The following is a 24,547-nucleotide window of genomic DNA, read 5'->3' on the forward strand; positions in this document are numbered from 1 at the left end:
GAAATATTTTGTCTTTTGTGTGTAGTCATAAATTTATATGTAGCCTGTAAGGGTTTCAAAATATTTATCCGAGACCTAATCTAAAATACGGATTTGTGGTCCCCATATGTTAGGAAGTTGGCTATAACTGTTCTACACTTTGGGGAACACAAGGTGCAGAAAACTAATAAAACGGATATTGCTTTTTGAAGAGCTTGTTACAGAAATTCTTCCAGTTTTTTGCCAAACAACATTACGTCACAATAATGAGCGCAAAAAACCCCAAACTGTTCTTTTTTCTTCTATGATGGGACTACAATGTCGTTTAACACACAATTGATCACATTTTTATTAAAGTAATTTGTATAAACATTAATAAACAGTAATTCGATAGGTTTCCACACTTAGAAGGCTTTTATATCCTTGCTTTCAAAAGAAAAGAAAATAATCCTATAGCTGTGAACCAAATGTTATTTATTGCAGTATTAAACAAAATTAATAAATTTCAACACTTATTTTATATATTTACTTTAAAAAATTTAAAAACAAAAAGGAACAGAACAGTGATTATTAATTAAAATAGTGTACTGCTACCAACAATTCTTACAAGGCTTCTAGAATAGTGCAACCAAAAGGAATGTTAGAAATGGAATTTATTATAGATATTTAATACGAAACACAATTTCAAAGAACAAATATAAATATAGTATTGAGAAAAGTTGCCAGGAGTTAAAAAAAAGTACTGAAATGAAAAATATTTTCTATAGCTTGCACTCAAAAAAAATTGTATTTGCGTCCCCTTTAAACCTTTGTTTCATAAATGTAAAAAATAATTTCATACGCCTCACTTATATAACATTGTCAGCATTCACCCAAGAGAGCATGGAATGTCAGCAACTTATTTCCATTTATTGTTAATGATGGAATGCCATTTAGAACTTCTAATGGCTGATCGTACTTTTTATACTCTAGTACCCAATATTTATGCTAATTTTTATACAGTTAGATTGATTTTTTTTTAACTTCAAATCTTTAATGGCCACATTTTAATCTAAAAGAGATTTGTGACTGCTGTTGGTGCAATTTATTTAAAGAGATGTGTCAATGTTCTAATGGGTTTTATTTTTGAATTTGTGCGCTTTCCTATGAGTTTAACCCCTACAAAAGGAATAAAACACATAGCTAAAGTCTCACTCTAGAGCCACAATACTTAGAGCTCATTAGCTGGATATGGTCGGTGATTGGTGGCTACACACATATGCTGCCCCTTATTGGCTCACTGACTGTGTCCTGCTCAGGAGCTGCAATGTGTTGCTGCTGAGCAGAGATGTAGGTATATGTTTAAACCATCTGCAACTGTTTAGCACATACGGGTTGAACTAATTATTTTCTACTTTCTACACAATCTGCCCATTAAAGTCTATGGGTAGTTTTGTAGGTAAATCATTTCATAAACTGTTCTACAGAATTGTAAACAACCTCATAGTTAGCAAAGGGACACAAGTGCAAAAAAATACAGAGAGTATATTTTGCATTAGAATATCTTTTTAAAAGTTAAAGCTAATTTTAGTTGGTGTATAATTAAGATTCTTAGTATGTGGGGGTTTTTCAGAAACTTAAAGGGACAGAATAATCCTGACAAATGTGCATGAGTTTATTTCAAATTTGAAAAGTATTTTTGCAATATATTTCTATTAACAAAAATGATTCTAGTAAATGATCTCTCTGTTTCAGCAGCATATTTACATATGCTGTAATTCCCCATGCACCCTCATTAAAGTGTTGCACCAGTTGAGAGAGCAAGCAGTGGCGTTAGCAAGATTTGCATCATACAAGCAACTGCCGCCTCTGAGCAGGAGTGTTTGAACGCTGGTGCAGCCTATTTGCATATGCCACTGAAACAGTCTATTCAAACCTGAAAATGCCTCAAGCACAGTGATTAGCTGTACATATTAAATGATGCAGACTTTAAAAACATATTAGTTTTTCTATATATTGGACAACAGCAAACCTTCCTGAATTTTTCAGTCACACAAACTAAAAGCAATCTTTGTTATCCAGGCTGATGAGAGAAAAATCTCTCATGTATTATACTTACATTTTAAGAGCAATAGTAACATCCTGATTTTAAAGTAGCAACAAGAAATTAATAATAGTGAAAAGCGAACTATTCTTTACAATACCTGCTGTATAACAGTTTTAAGAAAGCTGCTTAATATGACTGAAAAAATATTTGCTCACCTAGTTGTGCATTTCAGTAAGGTTTAGCTGAATCATGCATATAAATACATGAGAATCTTTTAAAAAGTTTCTGCACTGAGGACCCTTCATTGTCTATCTAAATATAGATAAAAACAGCTATTGAAAAGGCCCAGATATCATAAAATAATGATGTTTTATGTAAATATTAACAAATAAGGTTCTCCCCAAACACCAAGCTCACTTTCATATAAATATATATACTCTTTACCCACAAGAGGCCATGTGATAGTGTTTGAGTAATGACAATATGGAATCTTAAGACATTATTTACAATGCTGTGCAAATGCAGTGTCTGTTTAGTAGCAGCAAATTAAGACAAGAAATAATATTCCATTACAGTTGAGCTGTTGCTCATCACTCTTCCTGTGCCGATTCATTGGGTTTTATTAATCCATGCTCCACTGCTTTGGCTAAACATTCTCTGGCTGCTGTGGCGACCGGTCGTTTCTTCTCCTCCCCCTCATCTTTGGCAAGCACTGACAGGATCTCCAACATTTCACTCTCCATCATCTTCTCAGCCACCTCCTTCTCTCCCATCATGTTCAGGACGACAACAGCTCCACGGTGCTGCAGTTCTGTGTTCTCACTGAGCAGCAGAGCCTGCAGGATCTCCAACCAGTGCACCGTCTGAAAGGTGAAAGAATACTTTATAGACAACAGCCATGCATTCCCTCAATTGCTCAGATGGTCCTTACTAAGCATGTTTACAATCCTTTTGGCAGCATCGGTAATAGCAGCTAAATGCAGCAGAACAGCTGAAATGTCTGGAGATGAAGATAAAATAGCTTCACAAAGTAAATGCAACTTATGTCAACTATATACTTGAAGGGTTCCATTCCCATGACAGAATCTACAATTTATGCTTTTACTATTTGCATAACATACCTTTTTTATTTTTTATTTTCTGTATTCACTGCATTTCAAAAGAACTTAATAGAAAGCAAATATTTTTAAAGCATCCAAAATAGTCAACTTTTCAAGAAAGTGTGCAGGTGAGCAGGATATACTCCCTACTACTCTCTGATCTCATCTGATGTGGCCAGTCAGGGACCATAGCAAATGAGCTTTTACACTAATCTAAGCAATACTTAAAGGAACACTGAACCCAATTTTTTTTCTTTTGTGATTCAGATAGAGCATGCAATATTAAGAAACATTCTAATTTACTTCTTTTATCAATTTCTCTTCGTTCTCTTGCTATCTTTATTTGAAAAAGAACCCTGGACAGCACTTGTTTATTGGTGGGTGAATTTATCCACCAATCAGCAAAAACAACCCAGGTTGTTCACCAAAAATGGGCCGGCATCTAAAATTACATTACAAGAGAACAAAGAAAATTTGATAATAGGAGTAAATTAGAAAGTTGCTTAAAATTGCATGCTCTATCTGAATCACGAAATAATTTGAGTTCAGTGTCCCTTTAAAAGGGGCATGAAACCCAATTCTTTTTCTTTCACGATTTAGAAAGGACATGCCATTTTAAGCAACTTTCTAATTTATTTCTATGATCTAATTTGCTTCATTCTCTTCATATCCTTTCATGCAAAGCATATCTAGATAGGCTCAAAATAGATGCCTTGTGTGATTGGCTCACCCATGTGCATTGCTATTTCTTCAACAAAGGATATCTAAAGAATGAAGCAAATTAGATAATAGAAGTGAATTGGAATGTTGTTTAAAATTGTATTCACTAGACATGCCCTGGCTGGGAAGAGCTTCCGGGGGAGGAGCACAGGTGTGTGTCTAGGTGCTGCACCTGTTTCGATCTCTCCTGCCTACAAGCTATTGGCGAGAACCACGCCTAAACCCTCCACCTGAGGGCGGCTTGTACTGCTGATTTTTTATCGCTGTCGGATGCTCGGTAGTGCCATAACATTGCACTATTGCTGCGTGAAGCAGCTCTGCAAGGGACCCAAATTTGGGGTTAAAGCCAACCATCTGCATTATTGACTTTGTTGCTATTATTCATTGCCGATATCAAAAGAAGGTCTGTGGCTGGGATAAATATCTCCTAAACTAAAGTAGCTTATATCTCTAGTGCCGGGGAACCCCCCTGTTTGGTCTTATAGAGACGGATGGTGGATGCTACTGATATCGCACTGTGGTGTATTCTCCGGAACATTGAACTGTTACCTGTTTCTCCTGTGTTGCCCGATACTGTAACAGGGAGCCGGATCTACTTTGTCCCCCGGTAAGCCGCGGAAGGAGAATGGCGGCTGAGCGGCTGGAGTCCCTGGAAAAAGGCTGTGCCCATTGGATCACTCGGCTTCCGCTATGTTGTGGTGAGAGGGGTTAGGGCCTCGTATCGTACGAGGTGCCTGTGTCGGAGCCCCTGTTGCACAGAGTGCCATTCTATATCCTGACTGGGCCGCTGCTCTCGAGCTGGAAAAGCGCTCCTCCTCCCACCGGTGCTGCGCGAGGGGGGGCTGCTGGTATCAGAGGCTCACTAGCTGGTGGCTGAATCCCGGACACACAGGACGGGTAATGTAGATAATCTGCAATGTCCACAGATGCTTAATTCTACCCGGAATGACCAGGCTTACTTTGGGATGGTTCTCGTCTGATCTCTGTTATCCATCCCCGAAATCTACAGAGACTCTTAGGTTCTCTGGGCTCCTATGTTTATCCCTACAGGACTGGTTCCAAATAAGCTGGACTAATTGGGCCATTAAAACTGGTTGACAGGGGTAAAAGTGTTTAAATTTAAAAAGACATGAAAGGCTATTTCTACTATAGTTAACTCGTTATAAAGGGAAGAAAGATATTACACCTATTGTATATTTATTAGCTAAACTTTTCTGGTTGCATACAGGTGTTATACTTTTTACAAGTTTTTGCGCATAATACATCTCTTTTTTCTCTTTTTTCCTTTATTGTATGGAATGATGATACCCTATCATACTGCTTCCGGTTAAAACAACGCCTGGCTGTGTTGGCCCAGAAGCCGTTAGTTAGTGGTGCTAGAACTAAAAATCCATGTTCTTGTTTTTTGTAAAGTACCTAAGTCTGTACCTCAACACTCTAGGAATTGAATGTATTGCTTCTACCACGGGCTTACTGTTGTCATACAGGGTCACTTAAAAGTGCTTGAAAATATGTGCAGGATGATTGATGGTAAAACCCAGTTGTATACATAAAAATAGAACTGACCTAGCAGGTTACAAAGATTGTTCACGGTATAGAATTAATGCAATTGTGGAAAACTGTAAGTGCGCTAGGAGTTCATATAAGTTTTAGGCTGTGAGCATATGCAGGTACAGCACGGCCAACAGGAGTAAAAGTGTTTAAAGTTAAAAGCTGTGACAAGCTATTTTCATCATAGTTAACTTTTCATAAAGGGAAGAAAGTTATTACACCTATTGTATATATATTAGTTAAATTTTTCTGGTTGCACACAGGTGTTATACTCCCTACAAAATATTGAAGGCTAAAATTTTTGGCTTATAATTGATCATTGTATAGAACTAATGCAATTGTGGAAAACTGTAAGTGCGCTAGGAGTTCATATAAATCTTAGGCTGTGAGTATATGCAGGTACAACACGGTTAACAGGAGTAAAAGTGTTTAAAGTTAAAAGCTATGAAAAGCTATTTCCACTATAGTTAACTTTTCATAAAGGGAAGGAAGATATTACACCTATTGTATATATATTAGCTAAATTTTTCTGGTTGTATACAGGTGTTATACTCTCTACAAGATATTGAAGGCTAAAAAGATGTTAGAAAATGTGCGCAGGAGGTAGATGGTAAAAACTGGTTGTAGACATATAAATAGAACTGACCTAGCAGGTTACAAAGGTTGATTATTGTATAGAACTAATACAACTGTTGAAAACTGTAATTGCGCTAGGAGTTCACATAAATCTTAGGCTGTGAGTATATACAGCTATACCCAGGGATGTCTATTGATCATTCCCTTCAGTCACAGACACGAATGATCTTACTTCACGGCTAATTTACGCACAAAAGAAGGTAGAAAATAAAAGGAGAAAAAGTAAAATAAATTTAGATAAGACACCACTCTTTCCTCACTCCCTTCCTTCCTATTTTTCGTTCTCTGGGGTCTTTTTCCCCCCTCTATCACTTTAGATTATTTTTGTGCTGTTTGTTTTCCTTCACTTCCCCTCCCCCACTAATTAATGGACAAGTTCCTACACTCCCAATCCAAAACTTCACCTTTAATCATGTCTGCTAGACAAAGGGATAAAAGAACTAAGCCTAGCATTGAGACGGCTGGCGAGATACAGCTGGCCCCACGTGACTCCCTTAGTGCTCATGAGTCCATTGACCTACAGACCCTAGTTTCAGATATATCTATGGCCCTTGCACCTAAGTTTGAGTCACTTAAAACTGAGATAAAGTACGAAATTGCCCAGCTAAGCTCAGAGATTAAACAATTCTCAGAGAGATTTTCTGAGGTAGAACAAAGAGTATCGGATCTTGAAGATCTTACCATAGCCCAAAACACTAAGTTAGAAGTTACTTCCTTAGCCCTGGTTAAATTACAAAACAAAGTAGAAGATCTGGAAAACCGGGCTAGACGAAATAACTTAAGAATTATAGGGGTTCCCGAGGGGAAGCAATTTGAAGATTTAACTAAACTGATCACTAAAACACTTCCAACACTGCTGAATATCCCTGAGACATATCAGGATATTGTTATAGAACGAGTACATAGGTTAGGACCAGTATCCTCTTCAAGAAACAATGTGAGGCCAAGACCAATCCTAGCCAAATTTTTGAATTATCAAGACAAATTGATGTTTTTGCAAGCTTTTCGAAAGAGTCAGCCCATACTCCTGGAAGGGACAAAAATATTGTTGTTCCGGGATTATGCCGCAGATACTGCTTTTAAAAGAAAAGAGCTGGCACCGGTTTGCACCAAACTGATACAGCAACGATTGCGTGCAACAATTGTTCATCCTGCTAAGCTTCGACTGGTCTATGATAACACCTCATATTTTTTTGAGTCTGCCAAAGCGGCAGAGGCCTTTTTGTCCAAAAATAACATAGCTCAATAGATTGTTTTTTTTTGAGCATGAATGGATCCATTGGGGTATTACCAGGTTGGGTTCCTTTCAGATTAGGGTACCAGACGGTCCAAACGTCTGGGTTTTGTCTTGTCTGTTTTTTGTTTTTTGGGTGTTTTTTTTTTTTTTTTTTTTTTTTTTTTTTTTTTGTTTTTTGGGGTTTTTTTTTTTTTTTTTTTTTTTTTTTTTTTCCTTCTTCTCTCTTCCTCCCCCGCTACCGCCTCCCGTCTTGGGTTGTAGAGTTTATATAAAATGAATGGGATTAAATTTGTTTCCTGGAATATAGGAGGCCTTACTTCCCCTATTAAGAGAAAAACGATTATTTCTTATCTTAAGAAAATAGGCGCTTCTATTGCTTTTTTACAGGAAACACACTTGAAAACACAAGAAATCCTCAAACTCAAATCTGCATGGGTAAAAGAGGTCTTTTTTTCACCTAGTTGTAGTCGCAAAGGTGGAGTTGCTATTCTCTTGGGGAAAAAATTTAATTACGAGATAATTCAGAGTCAGTCAGATAAAGAGGGGAGATATATTATTTTGAAAATTAAGATTGCTGGTTGTTTGTATACGTTATGTAATGTATATGCCCCAAACGTTTTTGATTTGTCTTTCTGGGATGCGTTGCAGGCCAAGCTTATGACATCTGCAGAAGGCTTCCTCATTTTAGCTGGCGATTTTAACATGGCTCCGCAGTATCCATTAGATAGAATGAGGCAGCAGGAATTCTCTAAAAAAACCAAAAGGGATAATCTTGAGTCAAAGTTGTTTTCTAGGATCTTTTCTAACTTGAGAGTAAGGGACATTTGGAGACTCCAAAACCCAGATACGCGGGACTTTACGTGTCTGTCAAAGGCACATAAGTCATTGTCCCGGATTGACTTATTTTTGATTGATGAAAGACTATGTAAATCCAAAGTATCAGCTCAAATATTGCCTATAACGGTATCTGATCATGCCCCAATTTGTTTTGAATCTCAAATCGGCACATTTTTGCAGGCCAATAATCGCTTCTTCTATCCTAAGTTTTTGTCTTCTGATGTTAAGTTTAGAAATTTTTTGGAAACCAAATTTGCGGATTTCGCTATGTTTAATGTAGAGGCCAGGAGTCGGCCGTCTTTGTTTTGGGAAACGGCTAAAGCAGTGATGAGAGGGGAGATTCTTGCTTACACTATTAGGCGTACAAAGAGTCTTAAAAAGCGTGAGAATGAACTGCTTCAGGCAGTCACAAATTCTTATAATCTATACTTACTGGAAAAGACACCCCAGAAGTGGGCCAAATACACTACTGCATTAGAGGCGAGAGACTCATTGTTGATATATAAAGCCACCCAAAAGGATATACGTTTTTCTGCAAAATTCTATAAGTACGGGAATAAGACGGGTAAACTTCTAGCTAGATTAGTTAAGCAAGATTTAGGATCCCAGTTAATTGACGGTCTCTATAGAAAGGGGCAAATAGCCAGCTCTCCACAGGACCTTATGCAAATTGTTTTTGATTATTATCAATCTATTTATTCGGCTAAACCAACTGATACCTTGGAACGTCAGAGGTTTTGGTCAGGCATCACGTTTCCATCATTAATAGCATCGTTAACGGAAGATCTTGAATCTCCTATTACTGAAGCAGAAGTGGCTAAAGCTATTAGTAAGTTGGGATATAATAAAGCATCGGGACCGGATGCAATACCTAATGAATTCTATAGATCGATACCAGATATTATAACACCGTACTTAACTACATTATTTAATCATATATATATAGAGGGCAATGCTCCTACATCTAGCTTTACCGCATCATTTACGTCCCTGATTTTAAAGAAGGGAAAAGATCCAAAAGCAATAGAATCTTATAGGCCAATCGCCCTCATGAATACGGATTATAAATTGTTAACTACAATCCTTGCACAGCGGCTGCAGTCCCTTCTCCCTTCTATTATCAATTCAGATCAGGCCGGGTTTATGAAGAATAGGAATTCTGCCGCCAAGATAAGAGAACTTTTGTTAACCTTAGACTTTTTTTTCAATACTACGATCTCCGACCAAAGGGGAGGAGTAAATGAAGCGGATTTGGCAATATTAGCCATAGACGCCGAAAAGGCCTTTGATTCAATCCATCACGATCATCTTTTAATTTCTTTAGAGAAGTTTGGGTTTAAAGGCAATTTCACGAATTTTATAGATAAACTATATCATACGGCTTCTACCAGACTAATAGTTAATGGCCAGCTGTCCCCAGAGATAACTCTTCAGAGGGGAACGAGGCAGGGGTGTCCCCTGTCCCCGCTCCTTTTCAACATCGCTATTGAACCTCTTGCACTAATGATAAGACAGAGGCTTGAGGGGATTGTAGTCGCTGGACGTAAAGTAAGAATAGCATTATATGCGGATGATATTCTTCTGTATTTAGCTAATATCCGTAGGAATTTACCAATTTTGATGGCCATTATACAACAGTTTGGATCCTTTTCAGGGTATAGGGTAAACATAAGTAAATCCGAATTTCTTTGGGTTAGGCAGACAAATGACTCTCCTATAAACATACCTTTTTCTATAGTAAAGGACTCGTTTAAATACCTGGGTATAAATATATCTAGTAACCCCGATACCTGGTATGCGCTGAATATCCCTCCTGTTTTAAACAAGGTTAGAGCAGCTCTCAAGAACTGGCAGAACTTGCCTCTGTCATTATCTGGGCGCATAGCAGTATATAAAATGATTCTACTACCTAAAATATTGTATGTTCTACAGAACACTCCTGTATTACTGAAGAAAAAGGATATTACCTTATTTAATTCATCTCTTCGAGCCTTCTTATGGCAGGACAGGAAGCCCAGAATGTCACTGGCAAAACTTTCTTTCCCAATTGGAGCTGGGGGTCTGGCTCTACCTGATTTAAAGGCATATAATTATGCTTTTCTAATTCGCATTGTAGCGGACTGGTTATTTCAGCGCAACTATGTTACAAATATTGATCTCGAGACTAGCATCATGTATCCTTTTGTACCGGCGGCACTTATACATATGGACACGCCCAATATTCCGTCCCATATTAGAAGATATAAAACAATACACAACATAATTCTTGCTTGGAAAAAGGTATGTAATCTGCTGGTAATAGAATATCATGTATCCCGATACTTGCCATTTGTAGGGAATCCACAATTTCAGGATGGTTCACCCTCTTTAATTTTTTTAAAATGGAATACTCGAGGGCTTAATGACGTTTCCCAGCTGCTTGATATAGAAGAAGGCTGCATACAATCATTTGATGCATTAAGATTGAAATTCAATCTTCCACATAGTAATTTTTATGCTTACCTTCAAGCCAGACACTACGCCATGAAGTTAGTAAATGAGTTCGGCTGGAACTGGTCTTTAGTGCAGCTGGACAGGTGGCTTATCTTGGTAAAGAACGGAATTACGTCAATCTCCCCATGCTATAGGTTACTGGTATCGGACAGAGGTACAATCAATCTTGATAAGATTGCGGGTAACTGGGCTAAACTCCTGGATAGAGAAGTTGATTCTAAAATACCTTCTACCTCAATCCAAGAGGTTGCTCGGACAACTCTCTCGTCTACATGGAGAGAATCACATGTCAAGTTGCTACATAGGACATATTTTACACCAGAAAAGGGAACAAGATGTGGGAAATCTAACTTCACTATCTGTCCTAAATGTTCACTTCCTTCTGCAGATCTCTTGCACATGTTATGGACGTGTCCAAAAATTAGGAATATCTGGTCTAAAGTTCAGTTTTGGCTCTGTAGAATACTGGGTCTCCCCTCGATAAGTCTGACAGATCTGAATGTAGTTTTTCTTTTTTCTAATCCAGAAGATAAGCAGCTTAATACTAAACTGATTAATATAACTATACTGGCTGTTCGATATCTGATTTTTAAAAAATGGAAAATGAACTCTGGTCCCAGTATATCTGAAATTAAAAATTGCTTAAAAAAGCAATGTGTTCTCGAACAACATAATGTTAATATTGATAACGACAATGATATCTCCAGGTTTTTTTTAAAATGGTCAGCATTTATTAAAACATTTCCCCCTGCGGAAAGGGAATGTTTGATATATCTTTTACGTAATACTGAACTAGTCCTCCTAGGGAGGTGGTGACGGGGGTTTGAAGAGTTGCGGGTAGGGTCTCTTTTTTTTTTTTTTTTTTTTCTTTTTCTTTTTCTTTTTTTTTTTGTTTTTTTGTTTGTTCTACAATGTGCTGTTAGTTATGTCTGGGTAAAATTAATATAAAATCATCCAACAAAGAATTAAGTATTATTGTAATGAAGGAAAACTATTATATTCTGGGGCAAGCCTTAGTTAATCAATGTTATACAGTCATTTTTTCTTTTTCTTTTTAATGATCATGTCTATTTTATGCCTGTTATTATGACGTCCAATTATTGCTCCATTATCTAAAATGTATTTACTTGAAAACCAAGTGGATTGTTCTTGTTTGATTTTTGTTTTTTTTTCTCTCTTTTCCTTGCCATTGACTGTCAGTGTATTTTGTTGGATATAAATAAAGACTTATAAAAAAAAAATTGTATTCACTATCTGAATTATGAGAAATAATGTTGGGGTTTAGTGTCCTTTTAAGTATGCTGTATCTATGCACCCCTGCCTCTCATGGAGGTGGTAAAATGCACAGTTTTTATTAGGTATATTCCAAAAAAAAAAAAGAAAAAAAAAAAAAGAAGACAAAATAGCTAATGAATGCACATTATCAAAACCAATTAGTTTTAGTCTTACCACTTGTGGGATCCTTTTACAAATCTCAGGCTGCAGAGATGTTAGCATGGCAAGAGTTCCAGCTGCTGCACGGCGAAGTCGTTCATCATCTTCACCGCTGTACAATACCATCAGCTTTAAGCGGTCTGTCCCCTCCACCATATACAAGTCCTGAACCTGGAAAAATATAGTACATGCTCTGATGTTGTGCACAGGGTTATTTCCCCTTTCCTTAATGCATGCTAGATCTATGCAGATCTGTATTTGAGTTATCAAATAGCTGATCTAAACCCCAGTCTCTCCTAATCTGCTATTCTACCTAGTCCTAGGCTATAATCATGCCCTTTGAAGAGCATACAATTCAGATAACATTTATACATTACATTATTATATATATATATATATATATATATATATATATATATATATATATATATATATACACATACATACACACATACATACACACATACATACATACACACACACAAAAGACTAGGTGTCAGCTCCTTCCTTCTGTGACCATTAAGGACAAAGATGTATATACAAAGTTGTGGGGTAGTACATCCCCTATCACCACGCACTTACTTTTAAATACCTCAATCTGTATGAGGTAAGTAGCCACCATATATGCAAAAAAGCCCAGCTTGCTGATGTCTCCAAGTCCGAAGTGCAGAAAATGGAAATCGGAACAGTTGCTCAGCTGTGCAGAAACTAAGTTGTCAACACAGGATATCCACGGAGTGCCTCCTTGATTCGTATGATAACAATATTTTGTTTTATTCATCAAATGTTAATTTGCAGGAAGTGTATACACACCTCAGTGAGCAACTGTTCCGGTTTCCGTTTTCTGCACTTCGGAATGGGAGACATCAGCAAGCTGGGCTTTTTTGCATATACGGTGGCTACTTACCTCATACAGATTCGTCAGCAAACTGCATGCTTGTAATCCATGTGAACTGGAAAGTCGGTCCAAGCTCGACAGAAATGACGTCGCACGCCAACGGCCGTTTCACCCCCCACGTGACCAAACGTCATAGGGGCTTCCTCAGGGCGTACGGACCGGCTTTCCAGTTCACATGGATTACAAGCGTACAGTTTGCTGACGAACAAGCTTTGTCTTTGCCTTTGATTCCCAGACTGGAGGACTCACTTGATGTTCACAGTAACATATTTACGGAATAACTTTGTCACTTGATACAAGGTTATTTTGGGACGATGGTGTATACAAAAAAAATTACAAAAATTACATACATCACATTCGACAATAAGTGCTGATTACCACTGAACTGACAAACTTAACAGCACAACTCTTGAGTCTATGTGAATTTAGCACTTGATACAGTTTATACTTATATGTTTCAAGGCATTGCAATATAATTGTACATTTTCAAGCTTTACTCAGCTATACATTTGCTGCAACTATGTACTTACTGGAGGACGAACATGGATCCCTATTAATTACCATGATAGACTTGACCTTCTATTAAAGAGTGGTGCTATCCTCTGGTTTGGGTGTTCATCTAGTAAGCACTATCGTTATATGCTTCTGTTACAAGTCATGCAGTTTAACATTTATATGTTACTTTCATCTTTGGCATAGATCCTCAGGTATTTTCTCATGTTGATATTTTTCCAGTTAGAAATAACTGGGTCACCCTCTGAGAGAGGTGTTGCCTTTGATGTATTGCTGTAACAACGCATTTGCATGGATCCTCATTTATAAACCAAGGTAGCAGATTCCTGTTGGCGTACAGGGCTACCCTCTGGTTGAGGTGTTGCATCTAGCGTTGAATTATTTGCATATTTATCCATGTCTATTGGTTCTAAGCTGGCCATGCTTTCTTAATCTATGTGTTCATTGCACTACACATCCCATATGTGTTATTAGTATATTTATGGAATAATAAATATAGTATTATTGATACATCTGTTGGTAGACTTGTCTGCTGAATTTATGCACTTAAGTGGACAAAGCCAAAATAAATTACTAATAATTGTTTAAACTTACTTGATGTGATACTGTTATTACTATATATAATTCAAAACAGCAATACTAACTGATAAGAGGACTCAGTATACCAGGATTGAAAACGCTTTAAAACTCTTCTAAATATTACATGGGGGAGTTTCATAGAGTTCGAGAAGTACAAGTGTAAGTACTGGCAATACATTTCGGGCTAGATTATTAGTGGAGCTCAATATTTGTGCTCCACTCAGTTATACCGGCGCACGCAAATGTGCGCTGGTATTACAAGTTGAGCGCAATGCAAACGCAACCTTGCGTTTGCATTGCATGGAAGCTTTGCGCTCACAAGATCGTGCTTCCATAGGCTCCAATGGGAGCCTCGTTCTGATGCCGATAGACACGGCACAGAACCTAGAGCAACAAAGGGTTTAAGACGTGCAGCATTGGGCAGCAAACATTAAATATATATGTATAGATCTATACAAATATTAACACATACTGTAAATATATATGTATATAAGCATATACATATATATTAACAGCTAATACACAGTCCCCATAGACTGCAAGGTAAAGGCACTTGAAATCTAGCCCTTCATCTTGGGCTATTCAGGGAAAATTAATTTGCTGATCAAATAAAGCAAATAAGGAGGAGAAAATTCAGGTAGTTGGAGTATTGGCTATGTAGAGCATTTGAACTAAGAAAAAAATCTTACAGGTGACAGTCTTGAGTCTGGCTAGTTAGCAACCTGGCTGCTGGATTCTATGCTACCTACACGCCCAGTAGTTGATCTTAAATGCAGACACAGTGCAGTAGGGAAGACCTGAAGCAAAATCAGTTGTGGATTAGTAGATTGCTGAATGCCTAAACCTTACTAATTTCTAACACAAACAGAATCTGATATTAGATACAAACCAAGATTCCATATATCTAGTATTTTTGCAGTCTATTTTTGCAGTCTAAAAAGTTTAAACAAACACTGGTAAATAAATTGTGCCTTTTTTTTGCTATAGCTTCCACAGGAATGCTACCTATATCTACTACACTTTCACAATGAACAAACTAAACAGTACCCCCTGCTCAGCGGATTGGCACCATAATGTATTATACTCACCTCCTTGCTCAAGGCAAGGTTGCACATGCATTCGGTTGCAGACATGCGTATCATTTCATGATCTTCAAACATATAGCCTTCAATCATTGGCACTGCCTTTTCCTTGATTATCTTTCCTCTGAAGGATAAAATAGAACATGGTCAGGAACTACAAATGTGAACTGGTCAGAACAAACATAACAGGAAAAAAACTAAAAATTTGCCGCTTTGTGCTTAACCCTTGGTGTTGATGTAATCACCTCTTCAAAACTAGGGAAGAGCAAGCAAACAAGCTATTTTTTAAAGTGCAGATGCACATTTAAGCCAACAATTTAGATTTCTTTACAGAATCTTACCATTTTCTTTCTCCAACATAGGTGTGTCCGGTCCACGGCGTCATCCTTACTTGTGGGATATTCTCTTCCCCAACAGGAAATGGCAAAGAGCCCAGCAAAGCTGGTCACATGATCCCTCCTAGGCTCCGCCTTCCCCAGTCATTCTCTTTGCCGTTGTACAGGCAACATCTCCACGGAGATGGCTTAGAGTTTTTTGGTGTTTAACTGTAGTTTTTATTCTTCAATCAAGAGTTTGTTATTTTAAAATAGTGCTGGTATGTACTATTTACTCTGAAACAGAAAAGTGATGAAGATTTCTGTTTGTAAGAGGAAAATGATTTTAGCAACCGTTACTAAAATCGATGGCTGTTTCCACACAGGACTGTTGAGAGGAATTAACTTCAGTTGGGGGAAACAGTGAGCAGACTTTTGCTGCTTGAGGTATGACACATTTCTAACAAGACGATGTAATGCTGGAAGCTGTCATTTTCCCTATGGGATCCGGTAAGCCATTTTTATTACATAAGAATAAAGGGCTTCACAAGGGCTTTTAAGACTGGTAGACATTTTCTGGGCTAAAACGATTGATATATAAGCATTTTTAATACTTCATAGCTTTGAGGAATTATTTTATTCTTGGGAATTATGTAAAATAACCGGCAGGCACTGTATTGGACACCTTATTCTCTAGGGGCTTTCCCTAATCATAGGCAGAGCCTCATTTTCGCGCCTCTATTGCGCACTTGTTTTTGGGAAGCATGACATGCAGATGCATGTGTGAGGAGCTCTGATACATAGAAAAGGCTTTCTGAAGGCGTCATTTGGTATCGTATTCCCCTTTGGGCTTGGTTGGGTCTCAGCAAAGCAGATACCAGGGACTGTATAGGGGTTAAATATAAAAACGGCTCCGGTTCCGTTATTTTAAGAGTTAAAGCTTTCAAATTTGGTGTGCAATACTTTTAAGGCTTTAAGACACTGTGGTGAAATTTTGGTGAATTTTGAACAATTCCTTCATACTTTTTCACATTTGCAGTAATAAAGTGTGTTCAGTTTAAAATTTAAAGTGACAGTAACGGTTTTATTTTAAAACGTTTTTTGTACTTTGTTATCAAGTTTATGCCTGTTTAACATGTCTGAACTACCAGATAGACTGTGTTCTGTATGTGGGGAAGCCAAGGTTCCTTCTCATTTAAATAGATGTGATTTATGTGACACAAAATTTAGAGAAAATGATGCCCAAGATGATTCCTCAAGTGAGGGGAGTAAGCATGGTACTGCATCATCCCCTCCTTCGTCTACGCCAGTCTTGCCCACACAGGAGGCCCCTAGTACATCTAGTGCGCCAATACTCCTTACTATGCAACAATTAACGGCTGTAATGGATAATTCTATCAAAAACATTTTAGCCAAAATGCCCACTTATCAGCGAAAGCGCGACTGCTCTGTTTTAGAAAATACGGAAGAGCATGAGGACGCTGATGATATTGGTTCTGAAGTGCCCCTACACCAGTCTGAGGGGGCCAGGGAGGTTTTGTCTGAGGGAGAAATTTCAGATTCAGGGAAAATTTCTCAACAAGCTGAACCTGATGTGATTACATTCAAATTTAAATTGGAACATCTCCGCGCTCTGCTTAAGGAGGTGTTATCTACTCTGGATGATTGTGAGAATTTGGTCATTCCAGAGAAATTATGTAAGATGGACAAGTTCCTAGAGGTCCCGGGGCCCCCCGAAGCTTTTCCTATACCCAAGCGGGTGGCGGATATTGTAAACAAAGAATGGGAAAGGCCCGGCATACCTTTCGTCCCTCCCCCTATATTCAAGAAATTGTTTCCTATGGTCGACCCCAGAAAGGACTTATGGCAGACAGTCCCCAAGGTCGAGGGGGCGGTTTCTACTCTAAACAAACGCACCACTATACCCATAGAAGATAGTTGTGCTTTCAAAGATCCTATGGATAAAAAATTAGAGGGTTTGCTTAAAAAGATGTTTGTTCAGCAAGGTTACCTTCTACAACCAATTTCATGCATTGTTCCTGTCACTACAGCAGCGTGTTTCTGGTTCGATGAACTAGAAAAGGCGCTCAATAAAGATTCTTCTTATGAGGAGATTTTGGACAGAATCCATGCTCTCAAATTGGCTAACTCTTTCACCTTAGACGCCACTTTGCAATTGGCTAGATTAGCGGCGAAAAATTCTGGGTTTGCTATTGTGGTGCGCAGAGCGCTTTGGCTAAAATCTTGGTCAGCGGATGCGTCTTCCAAGAATAAATTGCTTAACATTCCTTTCAAGGGGAAAACGCTGTTTGGCCCTGACTTGAAAGAGATTATTTCTGATATCACTGGGGGTAAGGGCCACGCCCTTCCTCAGGATAGGTCTTTCAAGGCTAAAAATAAACCAAATTTTCGTCCCTTTCGCAGAAACGGACCAGCCCCAAGTGCTACATCCTCTAAGCAAGAGGGTAATACTTCTCAAGCCAAGCCAGCCTGGAGGCCAATGCAAGGCTGGAACAAAGGTAAGCAGGCCAAGAAACCTGCCACTGCTACCAAGACAGCATGAGATGTTGGCCCCCGATCCGGGACCGGATCTGGTGGGGGGCAGACTCTCTCTCTTCGCTCAGGCTTGGGCAAGAGATGTTCTGGATCCTTGGGCGCTGGAAATAGTCTCCCCAAGGTTATCTTCTGGAATTCAAGGGGCTTCCCCCAAGGGGGAGGTTCCACAGGTCTCAATTGTCTTCAGACCACATAAAAAAACAGGCATTCTTACATTGTGTAGAAGACCTGTTAAAAATGGGAGTGATTCATCCTGTTCCATTAGGAGAACAAGGGATGGGGTTCTACTCCAATCTGTTCATAGTTCCCAAAAAAGAGGGAACATTCAGACCAATCTTAGATCTCAAGATCCTAAACAAGTTTCTCAAGGTTCCATCGTTCAAAATGGAAACCATTCGAACAATTCTTCCTTCCATCCAGGAAGGTCAATTCATGACCACGGTGGATTTAAAGGATGCGTATCTACATATTCCTATCCACAAGGAACATCATCGGTTCCTAAGGTTCGCCTTCCTGGACAAGCATTACCAGTTTGTGGCACTTCCGTTCGGATTAGCCACTGCTCCAAGAATTTTCACAAAGATACTGGGGTCCCTTCTAGCGGTGCTAAGACCAAGGGGCATTGCAGTAGTACCTTACTTGGACGACATTCTGATTCAAGCGTCGTCCCTTCCACAAGCAAAGGCTCACACGGACATCGTCCTGGCCTTTCTCAGATCTCACGGGTGGAAAGTGAACGTAGAAAAAAGTTCTCTATCTCCGTCAACAAGAGTTCCCTTCTTGGGAACAATAATAGACTCCTTAGAAATGAGGATTTTTCTAACAGAGGCCAGAAAATCAAAACTTCTAAACTCTTGTCAAGTACTTCATTCTGTTCCTCTTCCTTCCATAGCGCAGTGCATGGAAGTAATAGGTTTGATGGTCGCGGCAATGGACATAGTTCCTTTTGCGCGAATTCATCTGAGACCATTACAACTGTGCATGCTCAGTCAGTGGAATGGGGATTATACAGACTTGTCTCCGACGATACAAGTAGATCAGAGGACCAGAGATTCACTCCGTTGGTGGCTGTCCCTGGACAACCTGTCACAGGGGATGAGCTTCCGCAGACCAGAGTGGGTCATTGTCACGACCGACGCCAGTCTGGTGGGCTGGGGCGCGGTCTGGGGACTCCTGAAAGCTCAGGGTCTTTGGTCTCGGGAAGAATCTCTTCTCCCGATAAATATTCTGGAACTAAGAGCGATATTCAATGCTCTCAAGGCTTGGCCTCAGCTAGCAAAGGCCAAATTCATACGGTTTCAATCGGACAACATGACGACTGTTGCGTACATCAACCATCAGGGGGGAACAAGGAGTTCCCTGGCGATGGAAGAAGTGACCAAAATCATTCATTGGGCGGAGTCTCACTCCTGCCACTTGTCTGCAATCCACATTCCAGGAGTGGAAAATTGGGAAGCGGATTTTCTGAGTCGTCAGTCATTTCATCCGGGGGAGTGGGAACTCCATCCGGAAATCTTTGCCCAAATTACTCAGTTGTGGGGCAGTCCAGACATGGATCTGATGGCCTCTCGTCAGAACTTCAAGGTTCCTTGCTACGGGTCCAGATCCAGGGATCCCAAGGCGACTCTAGTAGATGCACTAGTAGCACCTTGGACCTTCAAACTAGCGTATGTATTCCCACCGTTTCCTCTCATCCCCAGGCTGGTAGCCAGGATCTATCAGGAGAGGGCATCGGTGATCTTGATAGCTCCTGCGTGGCCACGCAGGACTTGGTATGCAGACCTGGTGAATATGTCATCGGCTCCACCATGGAAGCTACCTTTGAGACGGGACCTTCTGGTTCAAGGTCCGTTCGAACATCCGAATCTGGTCTCACTCCAACTGACTGCTTGGAGATTGAACGCTTGATTTTATCAAAGCGAGGGTTCTCAGATTCTGTCATTGATACTCTTGTTCAGGCCAGAAAGCCTGTAACTAGAAAAATTTACCATAAAATATGGAAAAAATATATCTGTTGGTGTGAATCTAAAGGATTCCCATGGAACAAGATTAAAATTCCTAAGATTCTATCCTTTCTACAAGAGGGTTTGGAGAAAGGATTATCTGCAAGTTCTTTGAAGGGACAGATTTCTGCTTTATCTGTTTTACTTCACAAAAAGCTGGCGGCTGTGCCAGATGTTCAAGCTTTTGTTCAGGCTCTGGTTAGAATCAAGCCTGTTTACAAACCTTTGACTCCTCCTTGGAGTCTCAATTTAGTTCTTTCAGTTCTTCAGGGGGTTCCGTTTGAACCCTTACATTCCGTTGATATTAAGTTATTATCTTGGAAAGTTTTGTTTTTGGTTGCAATTTCTTCTGCTAGAAGAGTTTCAGAGTTATCTGCTCTGCAGTGTTCTCCTCCTTATCTGGTGTTTCATGCAGATAAGGTGGTTTTGCGAACTAAACCTGGTTTTCTTCCGAAAGTTGTTTCTAACAAAAACATTAACCAGGAGATAGTCGTGCCTTCTTTGTGTCCGAATCCAGTTTCAAAGAAGGAACGTTTGTTGCACAATTTGGATGTAGTTCGTGCTCTAAAATTCTATTTAGATGCTACAAAGGATTTTAGACAAACATCTTCCTTGTTTGTTGTTTATTCTGGTAAAAGGAGAGGTCAAAAAGCAACTTCTACCTCTCTCTCTTTTTGGCTTAAAAGCATCATCAGATTGGCTTACGAGACTGCCGGACGGCAGCCTCCTGAAAGAATCACAGCTCATTCCACTAGGGCCGTGGCTTCCACATGGGCCTTCAAGAACGAGGCTTCTGTTGATCAGATATGTAAGGCAGCGACTTGGTCTTCACTGCACACTTTTGCCAAATTTTACAAATTTGATACTTTTGCTTCTTCAGAGGCTATTTTTGGGAGAAAGGTTTTGCAAGCCGTGGTCCCTTCCATCTAGGTGACCTGATTTGCTCCCTCCCTTCATCCGTGTCCTAAAGCTTTGGTATTGGTTCCCACAAGTAAGGATGACGCCGTGGACCGGACACACCTATGTTGGAGAAAACAGAATTTATGTTTACCTGATAAATTACTTTCTCCACGGGTGTGTCCGGCCCACGGCCCGCCCTGGTTTTTTTAATCAGGTCTGATAATTTATTTTCTTTAACTACAGTCACCACGGTATCATATGATTTCTCCTATGCAAATATTCCTCCTTTACGTCGGTCGAATGACTGGGGAAGGCGGAGCCTAGGAGGGATCATGTGACCAGCTTTGCTGGGCTCTTTGCCATTTCCTGTTGGGGAAGAGAATATCCCACAAGTAAGGATGACGCCGTGGACCGGACACACCGTTGGAGAAAGTAATTTATCAGGTAAACATAAATTCTGTTTTTTCATGCTTTAAAAAATAGTATATATTGCAAGTTCGAAATAGAATCTTAAATTGGAAGGGCCTGACTATTGTTCAGTTATCTGTATTACAAATGTGTAACATATTTTATGTAGAAAATACCAAACACAGTGTGACTAAATACACAACAGCTTTATAAAATACATCTAATCACTCTGTGAAAGTCTAAGATATAGAACTATAATGAAGATGATCCAGTCAATAAGACTAGAATTGGATAAGTTTGGCAGACTCTCTAAAAAAACATGCTTGTCGAGACACATGTATGTGAAATGAAATATGTCCAAAAACAGATTTCTGAAGTGTTGCCTATGCAGACATGAATGTCAAAATCACTGCTAAAAAGGACATTAAACACTTCTTGCTCTTGTGTAAAAATTGTGCTTTGACCCACATTCCCTAGAGGCCAAAAGAGCAAAATGATGTAACTTGCAAACGTTTAAAATAGCAAGTATTTGTTTAATCAGATTTTCTGTTACTGTGACTTTAAGGAAAATATTACATTTTAGGTCACATTCATGCTGGAATACATCTGAGAATTGTACTATAACTCCTCCAATTCCATCAGAGTACCTGTAAGTGACCGGGCAGATTTTAAAATCTTTCCAATTAAGCCATTTAGAAAGGGACAGTATACACTAATTTTCATATAACTGCATGTAATAGACACTACTATAAAGAATAATATGCACAGATACTGATCTAAAAATCCAGTATAAAACCCATTTAAAAACTTACTTAGAAGCTACCAGTTTAGCACTGTTTAAAAGGTTACTGGAACACCCACTGCAAGTTGGAAAAACAGACACTCCCCCTTCCTTTACATATGAAAAGACTCTTTACACAAACAGAAGCAAGCTGGAGTAGGTATACATCAGTATTCTCCTAAAACTATGGGGCTTGGTTAGGAGTGTGAAAATCAGAGCAATGTTATTAAAAAATAAACAAAACTATACATAAAAAAAAAAAAACAAACGAAAAAAAAAAAAAAGTGTAGGCTATATAAACATTTATGCAAAGAAAAATCTAGTGTATAATGTCCCTTTAAGAACCGTTATGTTACAATGATGCATATTGTTTACCATACCCAAGAAGAGATTTTCATTATTAACATGATGATAATATATACATTTTTATAAAGGTTATCAAGTTATATATACAAAGAGCAGTGCATAAACAAAATATTGACCGACCAATAATCTGTTAACATATACTGAAATAAACATAATCAGAAAAAAGCACCTCAAAAGTTATAGTACAACCTATTTTTTTTGCAAATTATATTAGATTTTCAAATAGTAACTACCCCCATCTTGTGTGACTTGTAATCAGTAGATGAAGGTAAGAGTATTCTAGACCATTCAAGGACACAAACGGTTACTTTTGGACCCAACATTTGTAGTAAAATGGAATAGCATCAACTTTAAAATAAAAAAAACACTTGCCTATTAAAATATATGGAATTAGTGGAACATACCTCACCCTCAAAAAGTTAGGGAGGAAGTCTGGTTATTAAACAAAATATAGTAGGCAGTCTAAATGTCCCAAGTATTAGATGCGTATTAGATGCCTATATAAATGCTTTCCAGAATCATGTGGTACATCATGCCATACATAGGTAAAAGGCAGCAGATTAGAGTTGAAATATGACCCAGTAGCAGAATATATATCATAAGACATCAATATATCTGCAACTTAACCAATATGGAACCCTAGCGGTATGAAAATGAATTCATTTCATTATCTATTCAATTAAATAGTACAAATTTAAATAACCCCCAAATAAGGGTTATAAACATAAATCACGTATGCCCAGCTGTACCAGCCATTGACAGCCTAGCTATAACTACAGCACCCACAAAGAGGATGTTACTGATACAAAATGGACATCTGGAGATGTGCGTGAATACCATAAAAAAAACGGGGGGGGGGGGGGGCTGCTATTTACAATTTAGATGTGAGCTATCTTCTTATTATAGGGTTTATATCAAGGAAACAATAGGAAGTCTGAAATAGAAACTAAAAACTGACCCATATTAACTTGTAGAGCAAGCTAAATAGAATGCCACAGAACCATATAGGTGTTATAAAAACGTATATATATATTTTTTCCCTATTTTTTCTTTTTCTTGAATCTCACTATGTCAAGGAAGTGAAACAGCATAAAACCCAGGAGGGGCTTGAAGACACCCTGCATATCAAACTCACCTGGCTGTTAATAAACCTTATGGGCGATGGGGGTAGCTCACATATAATGAGATTCACATTACTAGAAGACATACTTGGAAGTTTTACATAACTGCAAACTCATTGTCAAAAATGTGTGTGGCAATCAAAATTTTGTGAATCTATAAACAAGTTAGACATAAAATAGCAGAAACCACTCAAGTCTATTATAAGCGTCTAGGACAATAAATTTAGAGCCCAAAAATACACCCACCTTTAATACCTTTCATAGATCAACCTTCACCTCAGTGTGCAGAAAAAGGTACTCCAAGTTTAACTGCTTGTGGTGGAAAAGGACTACAATGTGTCCCCAAAATATTACGCACTGTTAATAAGTCTCTTCAAGTCCAAAATGTAATGACTGTCCTCAAAGTGGGTCATGGCACAACCTCAGTATTATCTGATCACATTAACATGACTACAAAAAGAGCAAATCGGGGATATCAGAAATCTCATCTGACTTCACCTCTTCCGCTTGACTGAAAAGCAGGAATCCAACACCAAACGAAAGTTTCCAAATCCATGCAGCAGCCCATGCCCCTAAAACATATATTCCAGCAACCTCTTTATTCAAAAGGGCTAGGGCGGAGTTAAATTGGAGCTAGAAGTTTTGCCGCTTCAGCAATAAGCTTTGCTCCCAACATGATGATATTTTAATGACAAAAGTTTGAGTCTTCTATATTATTTTATGCTGATTGAGAGAGCATCAAATTAAACATCTAGTTTCTTAAACCAGTATGTTTATCCACTACAAAAATCACGCTATAACATAATTAAATATCTATGAACAAGAACATACCTGAGTCTCTCGCTGATCCCTGCCAAGTTTGTAAGTGCCATCAATGCTTCAAAGTTCTGCAGGCCTGTCCTATCCAGGTGAAGCAAACTGACCAAAGGTCGGACAACCTCATAAATCTATTAGGAAAGCAGTCTCACGGTTAAACAACACATAAACAAAACAAGAAGAGAGAGGTAGGTATT

General features: G+C 38.6%; 1 protein-coding gene across 1 annotated transcript in view; it reads right to left on the reverse strand.

Moving 5' to 3' along the window:
• Positions 1-436: 436 nt before the first annotated feature.
• UNC45A (unc-45 myosin chaperone A) overlaps positions 437-24,547 on the reverse strand; it is a 59,459-nt gene continuing 35,348 nt past the window's right edge. Inside the window, exons 17-20 of the mRNA XM_053717712.1 lie at positions 24,366-24,481; positions 15,092-15,209; positions 12,029-12,184; positions 437-2,868 (exon numbers count right to left, since the gene is read on the reverse strand). Of these exons, the coding sequence (XP_053573687.1) occupies positions 2,596-2,868; positions 12,029-12,184; positions 15,092-15,209; positions 24,366-24,481 (663 nt within the window). The 3' untranslated portion in view covers positions 437-2,595. The remainder of the gene's footprint in view (positions 2,869-12,028; positions 12,185-15,091; positions 15,210-24,365; positions 24,482-24,547) is intronic.

Source organism: Bombina bombina, chromosome 6, assembly GCF_027579735.1.
Source record: "Bombina bombina isolate aBomBom1 chromosome 6, aBomBom1.pri, whole genome shotgun sequence".
Taxonomy (NCBI): Eukaryota; Metazoa; Chordata; class Amphibia; order Anura; family Bombinatoridae; genus Bombina; species Bombina bombina.